The 20,750-nt window shown below is 51.3% G+C and overlaps 2 protein-coding genes across 7 annotated transcripts in view; both read left to right on the top strand.

Annotated features, from left to right (window-relative positions):
* DOCK3 (dedicator of cytokinesis 3) overlaps window positions 1–14,608 on the top strand; it is a 41,774-nt gene extending 27,166 nt beyond the window's left edge. Inside the window, exons 16-22 of one of the 6 annotated variants that reach the window (XM_008055254.1) lie at window positions 352–427; window positions 971–1,118; window positions 4,990–5,108; window positions 6,281–6,368; window positions 9,949–10,071; window positions 10,619–10,701; window positions 11,532–14,608. In XM_008055254.1, coding sequence (XP_008053445.1) covers window positions 352–427; window positions 971–1,118; window positions 4,990–5,108; window positions 6,281–6,368; window positions 9,949–10,071; window positions 10,619–10,701; window positions 11,532–12,041 — 1,147 coding nt within the window. In that variant the 3' untranslated portion in view covers window positions 12,042–14,608. Of the gene's footprint in view, window positions 1–288; window positions 428–970; window positions 1,119–4,989; window positions 5,109–6,280; window positions 6,369–6,585; window positions 7,002–9,948; window positions 10,072–10,618; window positions 10,702–11,531 lie in introns of those variants that run through there. The other 5 variants (XM_008055255.1, XM_008055253.1, XM_008055256.1 and 2 more) reach the window with 5 other exon arrangements.
* Window positions 14,609–15,682: 1,074 nt separating this feature from the next.
* On the top strand, window positions 15,683–19,200 carry MANF (mesencephalic astrocyte derived neurotrophic factor). Its single transcript, XM_008055251.2, has 4 exons — window positions 15,683–15,841; window positions 16,585–16,712; window positions 17,481–17,622; window positions 18,767–19,200. Exons 1-4 carry the CDS (start codon window positions 15,757–15,759, stop codon window positions 18,949–18,951), a joined length of 540 nt encoding a protein of 179 aa, XP_008053442.1. The 5' UTR covers window positions 15,683–15,756; the 3' UTR covers window positions 18,952–19,200.
* The last annotated feature ends 1,550 nt before the right edge of the window (window positions 19,201–20,750 follow it).

The raw sequence follows: 20,750 nt of genomic DNA, 5'->3' as shown, positions 1-20,750 counted from the left end.
GAGAAACTGCTAATGTCATCAGACTGAGTGGCTATAAGCCATCTCTAGGTAGACACTAGGCCAGCCCACCATAGGCCCTCTCAGACCAGGGGCTCCTGGGTTAGCAGGGTGAGACTCAGGACTGTTCCAGGCCTCAAATTGGTTTGAGCATTGGCTATGGAGCCCTGCAAACTTGTGGTGGCTGAGACTAGGGGCGTCTGTTTCACACGTTCCCCTTTACTGTCCCCCTACCACCCAGATGGTTTCTCAGCCATGGGCCTGACTCCTATTTCCCACTCTTGCTCACAGCCCCATGAACTTGATGGGTACAGGCCGCCATTCATCATCCTCTCTCTCCTCACATGCGTCTAGTGAAGCGGGAAACATGGTGATGCTGGGCGACAGCTCCATGGGCGAGGCTCCTGAGGACCTGTACCACCACATGCAGGTACCAGAGCTGTCCAGGGACAATGGGGTCAACTGAAAATATTCAGAATTCTCCATGCCTAGAGAACTCACCTTGCTGTTGGAGGGTCTGGTCTGAAGACTGGCAGCCATGCCTCGTTCTCTAGTTCCAGAATTCAGAACACCCCTCACCAGAGCGAGAAAGTGCCTCCCCTCCACATACCATCCTAAGTCTCAGTTCTCAGATCTTATTTTGCAAGAAGGACATCCAGCTTCAGTCCTGGCTGCCTTCAGAGATCCCATAGCAAGTCTATTCTGCCAGATTTCCCTCTTGCCTGGCATTCTTGCTGGCTTAGTCCTGCTTCCTCCATGGGCACCTTGGTAGGGCTAGCCTAACAGCCCTGTTACATGTGGGGTATGCGGGTGGTTCCTGGTGCTGGCCATTAGTCTGGACTTGATCAGGGTTCATGATACAGCATTGGGCATTGGGTCTGAGCACCTCAGGGCATGAAGAAGTCAACTGTGTGCCAGCCCTACAGTACTGGCCATTCAGACTTCTACCCTGCTGATTTTTCTCCCTTTGCAGCTTGCGTATCCCAACCCCAGGTACCAGGGCTCAGTCACCAACGTCTCTGTTCTGTCCTCGTCCCAGGCAAGCCCTTCTTCCTCCAGCCTGAGTTCCACTCACTCAGCACCATCCCAGATGATTACCTCTGCCCCTTCCAGTGCCCGAGGTAAGGATGACAGGGTGCTGCTTGCAGAAGGGAGAAAAGAGGGCTCTGTAAACTCCACTCTTCCTCCTCTCATATGTGGCTGTGTCTAAGCCCTGTGACTTAGAGAATGTTCATTTGTGCTTTTCCACTAAGGACTCGAGGGTTTCTGCCCCCAGATCTCTCTCTCTGGCATGGTTTAGACCCTGCTCTGAGCAGTGGTTGCTGCTATGCTGCCACCAGGTAGCCAGCCATTGCATTTCTACCTCAGTAAGATGACCACAGCCTAGAAGAAAGCTCAGTTTTTTCCACTGAAATGTTTGATAGAATGAAGATGAAAGTCAAGGCAAAAGTGAGTCTTTTGTCTTTAGGAATCAAGCAGGATGAAAAGGTATAAAAAGCAAATCTGAAGGCTAAAATTAACCCTGGAAAATATCATTCTAAAACAATAATAACCAAAACAAATTCTTCAGTTGGGAAAGGCTTAATCAAGAGAGATGGTTCTGTAAAAACCTATTTACTTTGTCAATTATTGCTTAATTTATTATTCAGCTGATTGTTCTCTGAGAGCCAGCATCTTTTTCACATGCTAATACTAGTTCCTGCAGTAAAAGTTGATTCTGGCCTTGTAGATAGAAACATTTGCAGTGGAATAAAAATAAGCTGTGATAAATAAGAACTGTTGCTTTTCTAGGGCTGCCTATGCAGGATAATGACAATGGTCTGAGCTTGCCAGTCAGTCATTGGCTCTTGTTCCAGACTTCAGAGGAAGAGGTCTCTTTGTTCTTCTATTATGAAGACAAAAGTAGCACAAACTTACGATATGGTCATTAAGGAAAGAATCTCTCCAAAGCACACAAATCTATGAGGCCTCCGGTAGGAGTAATGGAGATAACAGGGCAGTCTGACATAGTAGAAAGATGCTGTGCTCAACTGGGAAAAGCCTTGGCAGAGAGCAAAGAAGGGAGGAAACAGTCTACTCTTATGTTTGTGTCTGGTGTAACCAGTGAAGGTAAAGCTTTTATGAAGAAGGTGATCTAGAGGGGAGTCCTTTGCGTTAGAGTTACTGGCCCCACTCCCAGGAGTGCTCATGAGACCAGTGACATTTCTTGTCATACCTATTGACACTGTTGTGATTTCCTGTTGCTTTGTATGCCTCCGAGATAACGAGATAAATGACCTGCAAAGCACTCTAAACTCAGATAGGCAGCACCCCCTGGCGGTCAAAAGGCTAACTGAGGCTAGGAAAAAGGGATTTTGAATGATCCTCCTTGAATAGTCACACTGGGGTTTACATACTACAACTCAAGTCATTCAAAAGTTCCATGAACATAGAACCCCTTGTGGTATTTCAGTGTTTCCATGAAAAGTAACCACTACCCTCCTCTACCATGGGATTGGTGGCTGAGGGCAGAGGGCAGTGTGAGGGCAGTAAGGTGGTACAGTCAGAAGATTTAGTGGTAGCACAAAACACCCCTTATAGTACCAGATACGCCACCATACATGAATCCAAACCACCAGCAGAGCCCTTGGGTCCTGACTGCGGCCTTCAGGCTGCTGTCCCTCCATCCTAGCCCCCTAACATGGATTAAGATATTGAACATGTGGATGTGGGGTTTTCTTTGTGAACTAGGCTGTGAGCTCTGTAAGGTGAGGGACCGTGGACAGCCTAAGCAAGATAGAATACCAGTATCCAACCATATGCCTGGTGTGGGATGAGCTTAGATATGAGTTTGATGTAACTAAGGATGTGTAAAGGTGCTGTTTCTTTTGGTGCATGCTAAATAGAGGGTAGCCCTGTCCAGAGCTGTGGCCTACAGGGTTTAGGAACATTCTGAGTTTCTTGCTGGGAAGGTACTATATAAATCAGTGAGATTGGGAGCGTTTTTCTTTTCTTTTTACATAGCCATCTTCTTGAGGTTGCCTAAGAGCACAAGTTCTAAAAGAAAACAGAAACCAATAAAATTGGCCAGGCACAGAGGCTCATGCCTATAATCCCAGCACTTTGGGAGAATGAGGCAGGAGGATTACTTGAGCCTAGGAGTTCAAGTCCAGCCTGGACAACACAGCGAGACCTCATCTCTACAAAAAACCTTTAAAGTTAGCCAGGCATGGTGGCACATACCTATAGTCTCAGCTACTTGGGAGGCTGAGGCAGGATCACTTGAACCCAGGAATTTGAGACTGTGGTGAGCCATGATCATGCCACTGCACACCAGGCTGGGTGACAGAGTAATACCCGACTCAAAAAAAAGAGGCCATGCTTCTCTGTAAGTTCTGGCCCCCTCTTCAATCTGGGGGTGGTGGATTCCCCTTTTTTCTCTCTTTCTAATCTACTTTCTAAATAAATTTCATTTTCCAATCCAAAAAAAAACAGAGAGAAATCACAGAATGGTAGCAATCCAGGTTCAGGTTTTTTTTTTAATCATACTTTTTAAATCATTCCCTTGTCAATGAAGGATGTTTTTAAAGACCAGGTCTTAAAGGTAGCCCTGAGGTTCTACAAACAGGATCAGGCCAACTAAAAGAAGTTGTATAAAAAAAACTGTGGAAATAGTTGCATTACTGGCATTTATTACATTGACTTCTTTAAAGTATTTTAGCTTTCTTAGACTAAAATGACTACAAGAAGAATTTCTCAGTGACTCCTGGGCATGCTGGCTAAAGACCTTTTTTTTTTTTTAGCCGTATCCTTACAGTGCTGGACCTGCACACTCAAAGGAAAGCTCCAGAGACCCTGAATTTCAGTGACAGAGTCTCTAGTAGCTGCAGAGTCACCCCGCAATTGGAGCCCATGGACTGGTCTCAACCACCAAGGTTCACTAAGGAGAGTGAACTTGAGCCAGCCAGAAGCATTGGGTTCCAGGTGACTGTGACTCTCCTGTGAGAGGTCTGGTGCCCCCAGTGATTTCCCATGGATATACTTGTCTCTGGCACAATGAGCAGTACACATGTGGAGGGCCTTCCAAATTACCCACTCCCTAGGAAAGCCAGCATGTTGTTCTACTGCTACTGGAAGGTCTTTTCAAATACAGATTGACATCTTTCTGGACTTATAGTTAGGACCTGAATCCATGATGACTGGGTCCTCTGGCATGGTCTGGCCTCCATAACAGCCCCTCAGGCCAGGGGAAATCACTGCAGAGGCCTCATAGGAGAACATGAACCAAATCAACTAAAGAGCCTGGCCTAAAGACCCACAACTTCCAGATTAGTTCCACGGCCCCTGAGTTCACTGAAGGGCAAGTTACACAGGGAGAAACCGTGGAGAGTCACTTGTGTGCAGGGCCCTGGCCTGCAGCCAGTCTGCCTCTAGTGTTGCAGTAGGACAGGCAGGAAGGCAGAGGTCAAGTAGTGGGGGCGTAGGATCTGGGAAAAGCCTCTGGAAACAGATGGTAGAGGGAGCCAGCTGAGAATAGGGCCAGTGGTATCAGAAGGTAAGTGTGTAGAGACATGGTATGTCCAGTAATAACTGTGTGACTATGTTATCTGAGCGTCTCTGTCTCTGTGTGATGGCTCCATTGCAAGCTGGCCTGTTCCCATGCTTGGGCCCCTCAAGAGAGCCCAGCATACAGGCCAACCCATCCCTTGAGAGTGAGGGGGCCTGTAGGCACCCTGTTCCAGTTCTCAACTCTCTTCACCTTTTGCCTATGGGCATGGCGAGAGGCTCTGTCAGTGGGTCTACATTGCCCCAGCCTTCAGGGTCTGCCTTGGCTGGGACACCAGGTTCTGCCCACTAGGTTCTGCTTCATCCCTCCTGTGCTTGCTGAGCTCATCCTCACTCCAACTGCAAGGGTCACTACGCTGGCTCCTCATTCCTGATGAGGATGCTTGACTGCTGGACCCTCCATCTGTGGCTTGTCATCTGTGCTTGATTGTTCTCACTTGGTTACAGGCTCTCCCTCTCTGCCAGATAAGTACCGCCATGCCCGGGAAATGATGTTGCTGCTGCCCACACACCGGGACCGCCCAAGCAGTGCCATGTATCCAGCAGCCATCCTGGAGAACGGACAGGTAGTAGACTCACCCTACTGACTGCCTCTGCTGCAAGTGTCAGCCTGTGTAGCCCTCCTGGCATTTGCTGGGCCTTCCACATTCTCCTGTGTGCCTCTCTCATTCTGCTGTAAGATCCCTCTGAAGGCTGCTGGGCTCCTGCATGGGGAATACAGTGAACCTGAGGAGCAGCAATCCAGGCAAAGTGTGGGTGTGAGTAGAATGGTGGCAGGGGTGGAACCAGCATTGCCTGTGTGGCAATCTGTCTTGGCCAGACTCCTGGACTGCTCATCCCTAAACAGCCTGGCAGAGGAAACTCGTTATCTGAAGCCTGTCCTGAGAACGCAATGGTGGACATGGGACTGGAGGTTATTCTTCCTCCCTGCAAGAGGGAAGGACGTCCTGACCAGGGCAGATGCTGCCTCTTTTATTTATCCATCCACCTGAAGCCCCTCACTACCTGCTGGGGCTGCCCTCCACCATTTGCACAGCTCTCCACATGCTCTGCCTGAGGGCCTTGACCAAGTACTGCAAGGATTAACTCCCTCTCCTGTGCAGTCTATCCTTGCCCGTCTATCAGAGTCGATAAAAGTCACTGCCAAGTGACCATTACCTAGCCTCAGAGTGCCAGGAGTGTCTCAGTGGTACCTCTCTGTGCCTGATCAGCCCTGCCAGGCAAAAGGGGCATGCTGACTTGGCAACTGCCCACCAAAACAGCAGGTCCTGTCTGTGACTCTAGGCCTGGGTGCTGTCCTTTCCTCTACCCTCAGTGCTAACATGGGCCTGTGCAGGGCCTCTCCAGGAGGGTAAACCTGTCAGTACTCATGGGGAAAGGGCGTGTTTCTAAATCCTTTCAGCCAGTGGGTATCCCTGGCCAGACTAAAAGATACGTTAGATGCTCCCAGGTACCTATGTCCTGTTCCCTGGGCCCTGCACAAGACAGCTTGGGTCCTAGCTAGACATTGGAGGATGGTGCCTCAAATGTTGGACATGGAAGCACTCAGAGCCAGACACCCTAGACAGTTTTTCCTAGAGTTGGCATGGAGTTTTCAGCACATCTCAAGTGGGATCCATACCACTGCTTTGATTTCCCTGTCTGATCTTGGAGTGTCCTGGCTCCTGTGGCCTACAACACTGCCTCCTAAGATGTAACGGGTTCTTTTCACCGTGTGATGTTTTTCTCCTTCCTTCAGCCACCAAACTTCCAGCGGGCCCTGTTCCAGCAAGTGGTTGGAGCCTGCAAACCCTGCAGTGACCCCAATCTGTCTGTGGCTGAAAAAGGTATTGTTCCCCATCTTCAGGTGGCCTTCCTCCGTGTCTGTCTGCATCCTGAGTGTCTAACTCTTATCCCTGAGCACCAGTTGGCCAGGGCTGAGCCACACTCCAGCATCCAGGTCTGTCTGTCTGTCTGTATAGAATTCTGACCAGTTCTTGTGCTCAGTTTAACCCATGTCTGGCCTGATGCCAAAGTCTGAATCTTATATCTCTCCCTCCCCAGGACCTACCCTCAGAGGGGCCCCAGCTGCCACCTGCCCTGAACCCAGCTTTATGGAAATATGGGCTGCTGTGTGCAAACTGTGGGCAACCACTTCCCTAGGCTCCTTCCAACAAGGCCCAGAATTCAGCAGGCCCTATGGCCCCTTTAGTCTCTCTCAACTTGAGCCCTCAAGGACCTCCCCTTGAAGCTCAGAACAGGCCTGGGTTCAAACAAGTTCTAAGAAGAATGGGAAGGGACACACCTATTTTCCAAAGACAGACTTCTCCAGATGAAGCCCTGGGTGCCTGAAAGGAGGCTAATCCTCCTGTAGCCACTTTGGCCAGCAGCTGCTGTGAATCTGTCTTCTACTTTGCAAGATCATCAACCATACCACAAGACTGAGCAATCCTTCCTAGAACTGTATTTAACCCTGTGCTCTGCTCCTGCAAGCTGACTGAAGAACCAGACTCAGACCCCTGTAACCCTGGCCTGAAGCCTCAGACATGGACACCTGGGTTAATTTTAACACAGAGCCATACCTAAATGGTGAAAGTTGAGCCTTCCTGTCACCCAGAACCAGGACCTATATCAGCCCCTTTCCCCATAGGTTCTTATCCCCTCTCCTCCAGCTGTTGGAGTTTAGGACACACTCAGTTCCCACTAATATAGCCTGCCATCCCCTATTTCATCAGAACATGTTCATCCAAAGCTGTCATCATGTTGTCATTGTACCTTCTCACCAAATGTTGTCTGCTGTCCCCTTGCTCATCATGGAGGACATACCTCTATGTCCTCTTTAAGGAGACCAAACATTGGTGGGCATTGGCACCAGGTGCTTAGCCACAAAGTGCCTGGAGATTCTGGCTGAAGATGCCTTCCTAACCTCAAGGCTGCATATCCCGAAAACATGTGGCTTCTTGGACCCTTGCACCTATGACCCCAAACAGAGTGCCCTTTCGGCCTAGAGGGACAGAATCTACAGTGACTTTTCTTCACCTGGGATATAGAGCAATCTTAGAACTAGCCAAGAGCACAGGCAGGCTCAGAACTCAAATGGGTGCTGGCGGCTAGACCAGGACCCTACACCAACCAGACATGGAAGAGCTTCGGGTCTCAGGGCAGGCCATAGCAAGGAGCTGGACATGCCCACCCCAGGTGTGGGAGAGAAGGAGGGTTTTCTCCACACAGAGGCTGAGCCCAGAGCACACATGTCTGCACAAGACCAGCACTTAGTGGGCAGCAAATTAGACATTTGCCCAGTGACAACCCATAGGCCAGAGTGAAAACTCCCTAAATCTCCACCTGGAACCTCCAGGGCAGGACCTGTACACACTTGTCATCATTCTCTTGTCAGGGTTCTGAGTCCCACGAGGACTCCACTTCTCACTTGCAGGTATTTTTCTTTGCCAAACAGTGACTCTCAGATCAGGCAAGCCTGCCCTCAAGGCCATAGGGCACTCAGGTCAGTGCTGGACAGCTGTTAGCACTGAGAGGAAGGTGATAGGACACTGTGGGGATCACCCCTCTTCTCCTAAAATAAGTCATTCCACTAGCCCCAATGCACTTATGCTGCATAGCAAAGGTCTACTGGCCTCACTGCTCAGGCATCAGGCTACAGGGAGAGCTTGACAGCTTCTGGTTCATGTGGAGTTGCTCAAGCAGACATCCTTTTGTAAACCATTACAGCCTTGCCAGCTTTCTTCTCCCATAGCCTTCATGCCCTCTGGACCCTTATGGGTGAACTTTTGCAGCCCCACAATCCTTCCAGGGCCTAGGTGTGCCTCTAGATCCTGGGCTATTGGAACTCCTTTGGAGAGGCTTCCCAGATCCATTTCCAAACTTCTTCTTCCCTGATATTTGGTGGCTTTTTATGGAAAAGGTGCTTTTCTTTTGGGGGAAAGAGGGCCTCAGTGCTGAGGACCAAAAAGCTAATGCTGCATCCTGGAGAGAGTTGTAGGCAAGGATGGTCCTGTTCTTGGGTGGCTCAGACTCTCTGAGGAGGCCATCTGGTGGAATCCATCTGATGCTCATCAGATTCAGAATCCTTCCCTCCCTTCAGGCAACAGCTGAGTGCCTGCCCGGAGCTCAGTCACTGCCACACCCCTCCTTCCTGCCATCAGCCATCAACCACACCATGAGACTGAGTAGTCCTCCTTAGAACTACGGCTGTTTAATAGTGGTAATTTACCCTGTCTTCTGCTGCAGTCACAGTTACTGAGCAATGAGGAAGAGGATGGATGTCACCTCTTGATCCTTGGACTGCCATGGGGCTCAACCCCTCTTGGCCACATCCTCCTCAAAGCCAGCTCCCATCAGCTCCTATCAGGCCCTGGAATTCCCCACTCAGTGCCAGCACCAGAAAGAACCCAAACCCCAGCTACTTCAGACTCAATATAGCTACCACTGCCTTGGAACAAAGCCGGTGACAGCATCTGGATTGTGAGCTACTTCCCTGCTGCTAATAGTCCAAAAGGGAGATTGGACTTGCCTGACTCCACCAGAGAAAGGGCACAGTTCTTTTGGCTGGCATTTGTTCTCTAGGAGTTGGCCGACAAGATTCACATATCCCCTGTTGCTCCTGCAGAGTGGTACCCTCAGACCCTCAAGTCTGGCCATCGCTTCTCTTCTCTTCCCTCCAGCAAAGTCTCTCATCCTAACTATGGCTGAGAGCCCAGTATTCTGGCACTGGACTCCTTCTTTAGCACAGAAGGGCACTCTGTGCTTCCCTCTGTCCTGGGTCCACTGTACCCTGCATCCATGGCATGTAGGTGACAGAAACTGGGCTTCTCTAGATGCCCCAGAGCATCTATGGGCTCCACAAGCCCCCATCCCCATCCCCCTCAGGAAACAGTGGTTCCAGCTGAACTTGGGCTGCAATTCCTAGGTTTTATACTCTCTTCCAGCTCTACACTGATCATCTGTCCTTACTCCCTGTTTTTCCCCTTGAGCCTGGGCAGTAGGAGAGCCCTTACTCAACTTTGGCAAGGAGCTCTATGGCCCTGTTCTCTCTGTATCCTCTCGGCTTCATCAGCCTATTCTATACTCTTTTGTCCTCTTCTGCCTTCTCCTCCCAGCAAATCTCAGAGGCTGAAGATGGTCACTCCTTGCTGCACTTTCTCTCAGCTGTTTCATGCTGAGTACTCTTTAGACATCAGCTTACTCTGTTGCCACTCTCTTAAGGAGCTTCAAACCCTGGCCACTCTCCCCTGTAGGCCACAGTGCCTGCTTGGCAAGTGTTTCTAGCTCCAGGGGCTAGCACGCCCCTTCCAAGTGTGCTGGATACGCAGTACATACCTGGAGAAGCCACAGGCTGTAGGATGGGCTTCTCCCAGAGGGTGGCTCAAGAAGTAACTTCCCTTCATGCCATCTGTTTCCACCCTTCAGCGGCGCCAGCAACCCCCAGCAGCTGGAGCCTGGATAGTGGAGCCCGAGAGGCCCAGCCCTTCCTGTCTGCCCATATGGGGCACATCCTGGGCCCCCCAGTGCCTCCCCGAAGCCTGCTGCATGGTAAGAAGATCTCCAGCGAGTTCCCAAATAATCCCTTGTCTCAGACTCTGCTCAAGGGCCAGGGCAACAGCCATCCAGGCTGAGAAGATGGGCTATTCTCTGGGCCAACTCAGCCAAGGAAAAAACATCCCAATCACAGGAAGGATCCTGCTGGGCTTTGGGGTCGTGAGGTTTCTGAGTATAGCAGGTTAGCTCAGGAAGGCCATCCCAACCAAGGAGACTGAAGACAACAGAACTGACTGTGCCAGGCACACTGCTCACCAGCCTGTCGTTGCCTAGCAGTGGGCTGCAGTTGCCACTGCCTGCAGCCCGTGTTCCACAAGCTCTGAAGCACTCGACTTTCCTGACCTCCTGTTGAAGTGGGTTTCTTTTACCCCAGAAGCCTGTGTTTTGGAGAAGGCCACATAGAGAGGTTTTTCTATAGCTCTCAACGCTGAGGGATTCCCAGGAGACTCTTCCCATACCTGTCCAGTGGCCAGCAAGATGGTGCCAGCATGTAGCCTGGAGCAGGGCCCCCACTGAGGCTCTGGTTCTGTTCCCTTTACAGGTCATTATTCCCTACACTTTGACGCCTTCCACCACCCTCTGGGTGATACCCCCCCGGCCCTCCCTGCCCGGACCCTGCGCAAGGTAACGTACTGAAGCGGCAGCCCCATCAGGCTGTGAGACAAATCATTTGATCTGTTCTAGAATCACCTTTGGGGTCTATAAGAGGAACCTAAGCCCTCCTCTTCTCTCTCCCTAGCCTGGCAGAAGCTGGGGGTATCCAGAGCCACACCTGAGCTGCAGGTGCACACTTGGATCCTGCAGCACATGCGATGGGGCAGGGAGATCAGAGGGTCCTGGAAAGGGCAACACACAGTACCAAGAGTGTGGGCAGTGAGCACTGCAAGACCTGGGGGCTCTCTGCCAACACATCAGAGTTCACTAGCTAACCTAAACAAACATTTCTGTGATGTATCAGAACATTTTAAACTAGAATTCAGTAAAAGTAAGCATCAGACACCAAAACTTTATGAAAAACTCATGAGAGTAAAACTTAAATCCTACCTAATAATCTTTCTGCAAATTGGAAAAGACTGAGTCTGTCAGATTTCCACAGCAAAATACATTCCTCTGGTCCACAGTTCATCAGGGTTCTTTCACGTCTCCACTGGCCTGACGACCCAGCCCTTCTGTCTATACCCCAGAGCCACAGACAGGAGCCTGGGACCTAGCCCCAGGGAACACCAATGTCCAGGACAAAGCCATCTTTTGGCCACAGAAAGGCAGATGATTCTCGAGTTCCACTAGCTTGCTTGAGGGTGGGAGGAGGAGCTGGGAATTTGTTAATCAAGAAACAAGAAACATGCTGTTGATAAGCATTAAAGTTAATTCATAGGCAGGCTCTTAGTTTTCCTGTGTCAGGCCAGTCAGCCTGTCTGGAGAGGAGTCTAACATGCCGACCTTTTCCTTTGCAGTCTCCCCTCCACCCTATCCCCGCATCCCCCACAAGCCCCCAGTCAGGCCTAGATGGCAGCAACTCTACGTTGTCGGGCAGTGCCAGCAGTGGCGTGTCCTCCTTGAGTGAGAGTAACTTTGGGCACTCCTCAGAGGCTCCACCTCGCACAGACACCATGGACTCCATGCCAAGCCAGGCCTGGAATGCTGATGAAGATCTTGAGCCACCCTACCTCCCTGTCCACTACAGCCTCTCCGAGTCCGCCGTCCTGGACTCCATCAAGGCCCAGCCATGCAGAAGCCACTCAGCCCCGGGATGTGTCATCCCTCAAGACCCCATGGACCCGCCTGCGCTGCCACCCAAGCCGTACCATCCCCGCCTGCCAGCTCTGGAGCATGATGAGGGGGTTCTGCTGCGTGAAGAGACTGAGAGGCCTCGAGGCCTGCACCGCAAGGCCTCACTGCCTCCTGGGAGCACCAAGGATGAGCAGGCCCGCATGGCCTGGGAGCACGGCCGAGGGGAACAATGAGGGGCAGAGAGGTGGCTGGGATGTCACCCTCAGCAAGCAGCTTGCCCAACCACTCCAGGTCTGAAAAGCGAACCCCCTCCCCACCCTCCTCCACCCCCCAGGGAGCCAGAGAGGCTTGGCACTCAGGAGAGAACCACCCCAAGTCTCCATTCTACTGCCGTGAACTCATGTGTTGCCATGTACAGAGGCCACAGCAGCATGAAGGGTTGTGGCTTCCCTTTTTATTTCATTTTTTTACATTTCCATTTCTATGGGTTTTCCTTTCTTTATGCAGTAGATGCTTTCTTCCTCCTCCAGTTCCAGGCCATGTGGAACCATGTGGAGAAATTGCACAGACAGAACGCTTTGCCGCATTACAGGGCTCAGGAGCAGAAGCCCAGGCCCTCCCTCCAGGGTAGAGATGCACAGAATGGAAATTGCACTAGGGACCTCTTCCTTTGCTATATGGACAGAAAAGTTCATGGTTGCATTCAGGGATTGCAAGGACCACATGGACTACGTGTCACAGGTGGATAAAGGAGCTACAAGCCGTTTTGCACAAATGTCTGCCCACTCTTCTGTCTAGGAGTGTGCAACTGAGGAGCTGGCCAGGCCAACATGATGGCTTAGGCATGTGACTGGCCTAACTGCATGCCCAGGGCATACTGCCAGGCTTCTATGGGCCAGCCATCTCCTACTCCATCTTCTCTCCATCATTTTTATTTCTAACTGTTTGTTCCCTTGGACTGCTGATACACCTCATGCCCCACAAAAGTCCCTTGGCAAATGTATCTGCAAGGGTTATCTTCCACCCTCCCGGGCTTGCGTGAAGTACTAGAGCCCAAGGGGTACCCTAGCCACCTTCCTCCTGGGAGAGCCATGTGGTGAAGAGTGAAGCTGGGGTGTGGCAGGGGCCGGAAATCCTCTAAGCTTTCAGAAGCATTTAGAACGTCTGCCATCAGCTCCTGAATCAGGGATTTTCAGCACTACCTCTGAGCCATGGAGTTGGCTGCCCACCCAGGCTTCCCGGGCCCTGAGGATGTGGTCAGAATTAGCAAGATCCTGGGTAAAGAGGCTGGAAGCAGACAGCCATGCTGGTAGAATTGTCATCTCCCAACTGGCCAAATACAGCTCCTCCGCTCCAAGGCATGTGGGTACCACCTCTCAGGGTTCAGGGCCAGCAGGAAGGCAGTTTCTCCAGCCTCTCCAGTCTGTTGGGCAGAATGCAGTGGTATCTTTATAGGAAACTCTTTCAGGCCAGGGCACTGGTTTTCCTGTTTATTATTTGAGAGGATAGAATGGGGTAGGTATAGTAGTATTTTATCAGGTGCTTCTAAGTTACTTAAAAAAAAACTGTCTTCAAAGTACTTTTTATTTTATTTGCTTGAGTTCATGTTAGTGATGGTCATAAGGCTGCCTTCTTGTTGAGCAGGCATGTTGCCCCCAGTTTGTCTCCTGCTGGTCTGTCTGTCCTCAATGGCCAGGCTCTGGGCCCTAACCCTCCATCCCTTCTACATAACCCCTTTTTCCAAACAGAAAAGGCCATGGTCAGGGTCTTTTTCTCTTATAAACAAACGCCAGCTTGTTTAACAGAAATGCTAGTAAATTGATGTATTGGGAAAGGTGGAGGGCTAAATTACCTTCAGGGTTTCTGGTTGTTTATCACCAGTATGAGTCCTTTCTGATGCCACTGATCATTCCAAGCAGACAGGGGCAGATGGCTGCTGTGAATGTGGGTCAGTCGTGGCAGTCCCCCCACTTGAAAGGGCTGGCCAACTTATGAGCCTAGATTCACTTGCAACTTCAGTCTCTGGACCTTCTGGTGTTCACAGGTGTTACAGGGTCGGACTAGCTTTAAGTTTGATTCTTAGGTAGGAGGGCATTTTAGATTTCAAGGCAGTTCTGAACCTGAATCCCTGTAGAAAGTAGTCATTAAGTAAGAACAACTACCTTCTCCACTTGATGGCACATGAAGTAGGGAGAGGAGTGTGGGTTTGTTTAGTCTGCTTTATGTAAGGTGAAACTGTTTCCGTCTCCATTTTCCCTAACTCAATGAAAGGACACATTCTGAATCCTTTTCAGTGGAGAATCAGTCAGTCTGAGGGAAGTGGGAGGCCAGAGATGAGAACCCTTTGAAAAGATTGTAAAATACTGATTTTCATTCTTTCAAGCTTATTTGTAAATACCTATTTGAATGCTGTGTATTTGTACAGGAATTTGAGCAAAAAATGTATAAAGTGTGATGTCCAATTGGTATTCAGCCCTATAAATGTGTTTTTAACCTCTGGCATTCTGTGCTTATTTTAAAACAAGACAACTTCTAACCATTTCTTTTTGTGTATCCATGTTTAAAGAAAAAGTGATTTAAAAATGATCTTACTGTACCAGAAAAGCAAAGTTAAAAGAAAAAAAAATTTGTACTAATGTCCCAAGAGGTATTTTACTGTATATATTGTGGTAGCATGTTTGAAATCCAACAAGTAAGTAATGTGAATTTTAGATGTAAATATCTGCCACTTGATTTTTCCCCCTTTTCCCCACTCCCTTGACTGCTGTGATGTGAATTAAAGATGAATACCTGCTACTGATCCACTGAATTCACTGAATGGGAGCAGCTGATGTGCCCCCTGCAATCCTTGTCGCCGGGCTCCAAGCCCTTTTAGCTCCATACGAGTCCTTTCCTCACTGAGCAGAGTCAACAACCCTCGTGCGTCCTACCTTCAAAGGCAGGTAGCCACACCAGCACTTGAAAGGAGGGCAGCCCAAGCACCTCCAGTGCTTGCTGACCCGCAGGACCCCACTCAAGAGTACGCCCGGCAGCTGGGAACCAGGAGGGGTGGGCCAACCACCTCGGCCACGCTTCCAGAGCTCGTGAGGAAACAAGCTCTTCCAGGAGCGGGACAAACCTCCCAAGCCCCCATGACCTCGCCACTCGGAGGCGATCCCAAAGCCTCGGCCATAGCTCAGACCTCGGGCGCTTTAGTAGGGCAGCCCGGCTTTGAGCCTTTTCTCCTGGAAATCCCGCAGCCGGAGATCCGTCCACACGTAGATCTGCTGTCAGCCAGTACGAGGCAGGCTCCGGTCAGCCAGGGGGCAAGTACGTGGGCGCCTGAGCTTCAGCAGACACTCCCAAAAGTTGGGTCCCCCGTTCACGTAATCGCTTGAAAAAAGGAAAGACACCTCTTCTGAGCCCTGTCTCTTTTTGAACCTTGCCTGCAGCTGCCCGCCCTCTCTTACCTACCCTGCTGGGGTTCGGCTGATCCCAGAACTCCTGACCTGAGCCACGAGTCGGGGTCCTAGGCGAGGAGTCCGCAGGGTTTTCCGGGCGGGCGTGGAGCCCAGAGCAAGGGGTACGAGGGACAAGTCAGCAGGTGCAAGGCGGCGGTCGAACCCCGCTTCAGCTGGCGACGCCCAACCTCAGCCTAGGCGGCTGCCCTTAACCAAAACGACCGCCTCCACCGCTTCCGTAGCGGCCGCTGCCGCTTCCTGCGGCCAGCAGGGGTTCAATCAGCGGCCGACAACTGTCTAGGGCTGAGACGCCACCAGCCAATGGGGAAGGGCAGCGTGTAGCCGCACGTCTGGGCTAGTGGGCGCTTGGACCAATGGGGACGCGGCGTGGGGGCGGGCGTAGGTGCCGCCCGCCAATGGGAAACTACGGCGCGCGGCCGGGACCTGGAGGCGGTGCGCGAGGCGGGTGCGGTTCAGTCGGTCGGCGGCGGCAGCGGGGAGGAAGAGGATGTGGGCCACGCACGGGCTGGCGGTAGCGCTGGCTCTGAGCGTGCTGCCGGGCAGCCGGGCGCTGCGACCGGGCGACTGCGAAGGTGCGAGGGGTCAGGGGTCCGCGCTCTGAGGCCGTCCTAGCGGCGGCGCGGAACCCAATAAAAGCACCGACTGCCAGGGCCAGAGCGGGCGGGGGCGGCGGCGGAGGCCGGTCCCAGTGGGGCCCACCAGAGGAAGGGCAGACGCCGGGCCCAGAAAACACTAGTCCGACAAGAAAAAGTTGAGACTAAATCCTGCTGGAAACTTGGCCTGAAATATGCATAACGCCGGAGTTTTTTGTCCCTTCCTACCACCGTCAAGAGGCTCCCGGGAGCGGCCCCGTTCTGGGTCGAGGACCCCCCGAGGATCGGCCGTGGGTACCGCGCCCCGTCGGTTGGGATCGTGAAGCTGCACCCCGGGGTTCGGTGGTGTATTTGGAAATTAGCAGCAGCATTTTGATCGTTTTTCTCTTCAGTCTCCAGTCTGTCCATTTATGAGGTCACAGTGAGTCCCTTCTCAAGGACACGTGTTAGCTTTAGGCTTAAGCTTCATGAAAGGAACAGGGAGGAGTTGTTTACGGGTTATTGGAGGTGCTGCTCATTCCCCTTATGCCATGGGGGTTTCAGGGGACCCCGGCAACCTGGAGCCAAGTTCTGTCTATCTGTGGACACCTGAAAAAAAGCCAGTGATGAAAAACTCACCTCTGATGGTTCATCTCTGTGTCGTCTATTAAAATTACTGACGGAGTTCCTTCCTGGTAGATGAGGGGTAATTGCTGAGCATCTCCCTTCCCTCTTTTTTCCAGTTTGTATTTCTTATCTGGGAAGATTCTACCAGGACCTCAAAGACAGAGATGTCACATTTTCACCAGCTACTATTGAAAAAGAACTTATAAAGTTCTGCCGCGAAGCAAGAGGCAAAGAGAATCGGTTGGTGAGTAGCTGGGGATCCTCCACGGCTGGCCCTGGCTCATGTTCACCCACCCCTTGATAAAAGGCCCCGCCCACCCCTCTGTTCAGGAGGCCAGCTGCTCTGTCTGTAAACTGATGAGGGACTGAAGTGCTTTCATGTCCTTCTGCAAGTGAGCATGTATTCTGCAGTTGTGATATTTTCTATCCTGTTATTATTTATTAAGCACCTACTGTGTGCTGGGGACTGGGAATATCAGGAGAGAGAAATGACAATCAGGCAAACAAATAACGCAGTGGATGGGTGTCATTAAGAAAACAGACCAGGGTCCTTTGGTGGAGGCATTAGGTGTTAATCTAGAGTGGGTCATCATTGAAGTCGGGTAAGAGCATCCCAGATGGAGGGAACAGCCAGTGTGAATGCCCAGAGACCAGAAAGAACTTGGGATGTGTGAAGACCAGAGGTGACAAGGTGCCCACAGTACGGTAGGCCAGGGCCAGACTGAAGACAAGAATCCTACTGAAGCAATGGCTTTTCTTGCTTTAATTTTCCTGGCAGTCTCTGGTTTGTCTGTCTCTTAAAGTTTTGGACACATCTTGTGGCTATCGACTCTGGGAATGAGCATGTGTTAAGGACCCAAGCTTTACACTGACTGAATCTGACTGCCAGTACCAACAGGACACCAAAAAATGAGGGCCTGGCAGAGAGATGTTTTGGGATGTCAGTGTGTTTTGAAGGAGATGGCTCTCAAGTGGCACCTCCTGAAGGTTTTTGTCCTTTTTTTGGTTGTAGTGCTACTACATTGGGGCCACAGATGATGCAGCCACCAAGATCATCAATGAGGTCTCAAAGCCCCTGGCCCACCACATCCCTGTGGAGAAGATCTGTGAGAAGCTCAAGAAGAAGGACAGCCAGATCTGTGAGCTGAAGTATGGTAAGTGTGGCCAGGCCTTATCTAACAAGTGCTGTGCACCTTCTGTGTTTATTTGCCATCTAGAAGAGGAAGAAGACAGACTAGAGACCTGAGTGGGTTATTTTGCATGATAGATGGTGCTGAATGCTGGAAGGATCTGGTATGGAAGTGAGTGGAGGTCAAAATAAGCCTCATTGAGGAGGTGACATTTCAGCAAACTTTGAAAGAGATGAGGATTAGCCAATAGGCCAGCTAGTGAAAGAGCATTTTCAGGCAGAGAATACAGACAGTGTAAAGGCAGCCAGAGGCATGACAGGGAGGTGGGCAGGTCACAGAAAGCCTTGCTGGTTGGTGAGGACTTTGGCTTTTAGTCTGATTGAAGTTAGGAGCATTTGAAGTTTTTGAGCAGAGAAGGGACATGATCTGACTTGGATTTAATAGGCTTGTCCTGGCAGCAAGCTCTGAAGGCCCAGTGATCTTTATTATTCTGAAAAGAAATGCTGTGTCCAAGTGGGCAGGCTCAAGAGTTACAGGAGCTACAACATCTCTCTTGTTGAGTCAGTCTCTGCTTGCACAAACATAGTACCAGTCTTCAGAGTCAAGGTCTGTTCTGTAACAATTAACTTTTATTATAACTTAAATGTCCAAGGGCCCATGGTCACCCACTTGTGTCAAGGATGCCTGGTCTTCTGAGAGTGATCCTCAGGTTGGCTCCAGGTCATTCTGTGGTCACAGAGAGTTAGCCCCTGACCCAAAAGTTTGACCAGGGCCTCTACTGAGAAATAACAACTAAAGGATCTGCCTGCTCTGTCACCAGCCTGGAGCTGTCATTCTGCAGTGACTATATACAAGGCACTTGGGGGATGGGGCCATGTTCTTCCTGTAAGGACAGTATGGCCTTTGTCCCTGTCCTTGTCCACACTGCATGTCTGTAGTGGACACTGACAGCATGGGCTAGTCTCCTGGTGAGGGGCCAGTTCCCTCTCTTGGTTGAGGGGGACACTGACGTACCTCCAGATGTGTCTGGAAATGTCTCTTCCCCTACAGCCAGTAGGGCTGGTTGTAGGGTCTGGTTTGGCTGTACAGGGGGTGACCTATCCTGGGAGTATTCAGGAGATGTGGCTGCTCCCACCCAGCCAGTTACTCTCCCTGATCTTTTCTCTAGACAAGCAGATTGACCTGAGCACCGTGGACCTTAAGAAGCTCCGAGTCAAAGAGCTGAAGAAGATACTGGATGACTGGGGGGAGACCTGCAAAGGCTGTGCAGAAAAGTCTGACTACATCCGCAAGATAAATGAACTGATGCCTAAACATGCCCCCAAGGCAGCCAGTGTTCGGACTGATTTGTAGTCTACTCGATTCCTGTTGCACCTGAGGGGAAAAAACAGTTCAGCTGTCTTCCCAAAACAGCCTTTTTGTAATTTATTTTTTAAGCAGGCTCCTGACAATACTGTATCAGATGTGAAGCCTGGAGCTTTCCTGATGATGCTGGCTCTATGGTGCCCCCGTGAGGGGATTCATTTCCTTCTGTTGCTGGTTTACTCTAGGACTTCAGTGTGTCTAGGATTTTTTTATTAAAGGAAAAAAATTTTAGCTGCCTTTAGAATTAAAGTGTATACTGAAACAGGGTTTTACCCCATGATGAACCTACCAGCTTATGCTTCCCAGTTTGCAAAGCATTTTGGAGTATATTCCCATTTGTCCTTCAACCATCAGTGCTGAAAATACCAGGGCAGGCCACAGGGACTGAAGCCAGCTGGTGTGTGTGTGTGTGTGTGTGTGTGTGTGTGTGTGTGTGTGTGAGAGAGAGAGAGAGAGAGAGAGACTGGAGGGTAGCAAGCACCTCACCAAAATGGAGGCTAGGCTTGATACTCTGCCCCTTGATACAATGTTTGTGACCCATACAAGAGGGCTGCAGGCTACACAACTAGGTACAGATGACTGAGGGTATGTGGACTGTGGTTTTCTGCAAGGATGGCTTCAATAACCATGTATGTTCAATACTGACACCTACTTGCTCTTCTGGGATCGTGGTCTAGTGTCCATTCCAAGTCTGATGCCTGATCAGGTTTTTGCAAGATTGGCAGGAGTAAGAACCAGTGCTTTCCAAGGAACTGATCTTGCCTCAAATCATGTCACTTGTGTCGATCCTAAATTCAGTTTGTAAGGGGCCTTCTTACAGTCTGCTATGGAGCCCACTGCTCTTTCTTCCAAGGCCTTTCCCCTTGCACCTGCCTGAGCTGCTTAGGGAGCTGCTTTCTGGTTGTGGAGGGAGGGCAGGACTGAGTGTGCTCTTCCTCATCCCAGGGTTTCTGCGCCAAAAGTTGGGTCAGGTTCTGCGATGGCTTCAGCTTGAGCACTTGGGCATCCTTGCCTAGGGAGAAAAGGTCATCCCCCTGGAGGTGAACAGGAAGGCACTATCTATGCATTTGGCCTGTATGCCCGCAGCTCTGCCCTACCAGCCTGCCATCTGCCTGGATGCCCACAGCAGAAGGTGGGACCCAGCGGCACGGAGGAGCCTATTCCAACTCCATCAACTGCAGGCTTGCTCTCGGATCCGGTGTCTGGACTTAGCCATGATCACATAGCCGTGGTCCGCATGGCCTTTCCAGGGACTGCTCCAGGTTGACCTGAACATGGAGCAAGCCCAGGATGTCTACCTTGGGTCCTGGACAGAGCCTAGGGATCAGCGTGCGTTAGTCCTCAGGCTGTTGACGCCAGGCCCCAGTTAGGAGGTGCAGGGGGAGGGGTGATTGGGGTCGCTCAAGCCCAGTCCTGGGACTGGGGATGTACCATGTAGAGGTTGCTGCGTCAAGGCCCCTGCCCCAAACGCCCATGGAAGCTGCTACTCCAGGAGGAGGTAGTCGGACCCTCAGCGGCAAGGCACGCCTGAGAACACAGGGCCTAAGTCCAGCCCGACTCTCCCGGGCTCCCGTCGCTCCGCGTAGCCTCGAGCCTGGCCCGCGCGGTGGCGCCAGAGCACTCGGCCCAGCCCCGCTCACACACCGGCCAGAGTCAAAGCCGCACGCGGCTGCGCGGTCCAATGACGCGTCCCCGGCGCAGCTCTCGCCCCGCCCGCCGCAAAGTCACGTGGCACGGAGCGGCGCAGCCGGATGACACAACTCCCAGCCCCTCGGCGCGCTCCCGCG

This window comes from Carlito syrichta, unplaced genomic scaffold (genome assembly GCF_000164805.1).
Source record: "Carlito syrichta isolate Samal-C Ts95f unplaced genomic scaffold, Tarsius_syrichta-2.0.1 Scaffold301796, whole genome shotgun sequence".
In the NCBI taxonomy this organism is placed as follows: domain Eukaryota; kingdom Metazoa; phylum Chordata; class Mammalia; order Primates; family Tarsiidae; genus Carlito; species Carlito syrichta.
Note: the sequence above shows the minus strand (reverse complement) of the source record. Positions and strands in the feature narration are given on the sequence as shown.

Coding starts and splice junctions, on each gene's coding strand:
- MANF (XM_008055251.2), top strand. CDS start 15,757: ATGTGGGCCACGCACGGGCTGGCGGTAGCGCTGGCTCTGAGCGTGCTG. Junction 15,842..16,584: donor GCGACCGGGCGACTGCGAAG/GTGCGAGGGGTC, acceptor TCTTTTTTCCAG/TTTGTATTTCTTATCTGGGA. Junction 17,623..18,766: donor GATCTGTGAGCTGAAGTATG/GTAAGTGTGGCC, acceptor TCTTTTCTCTAG/ACAAGCAGATTGACCTGAGC.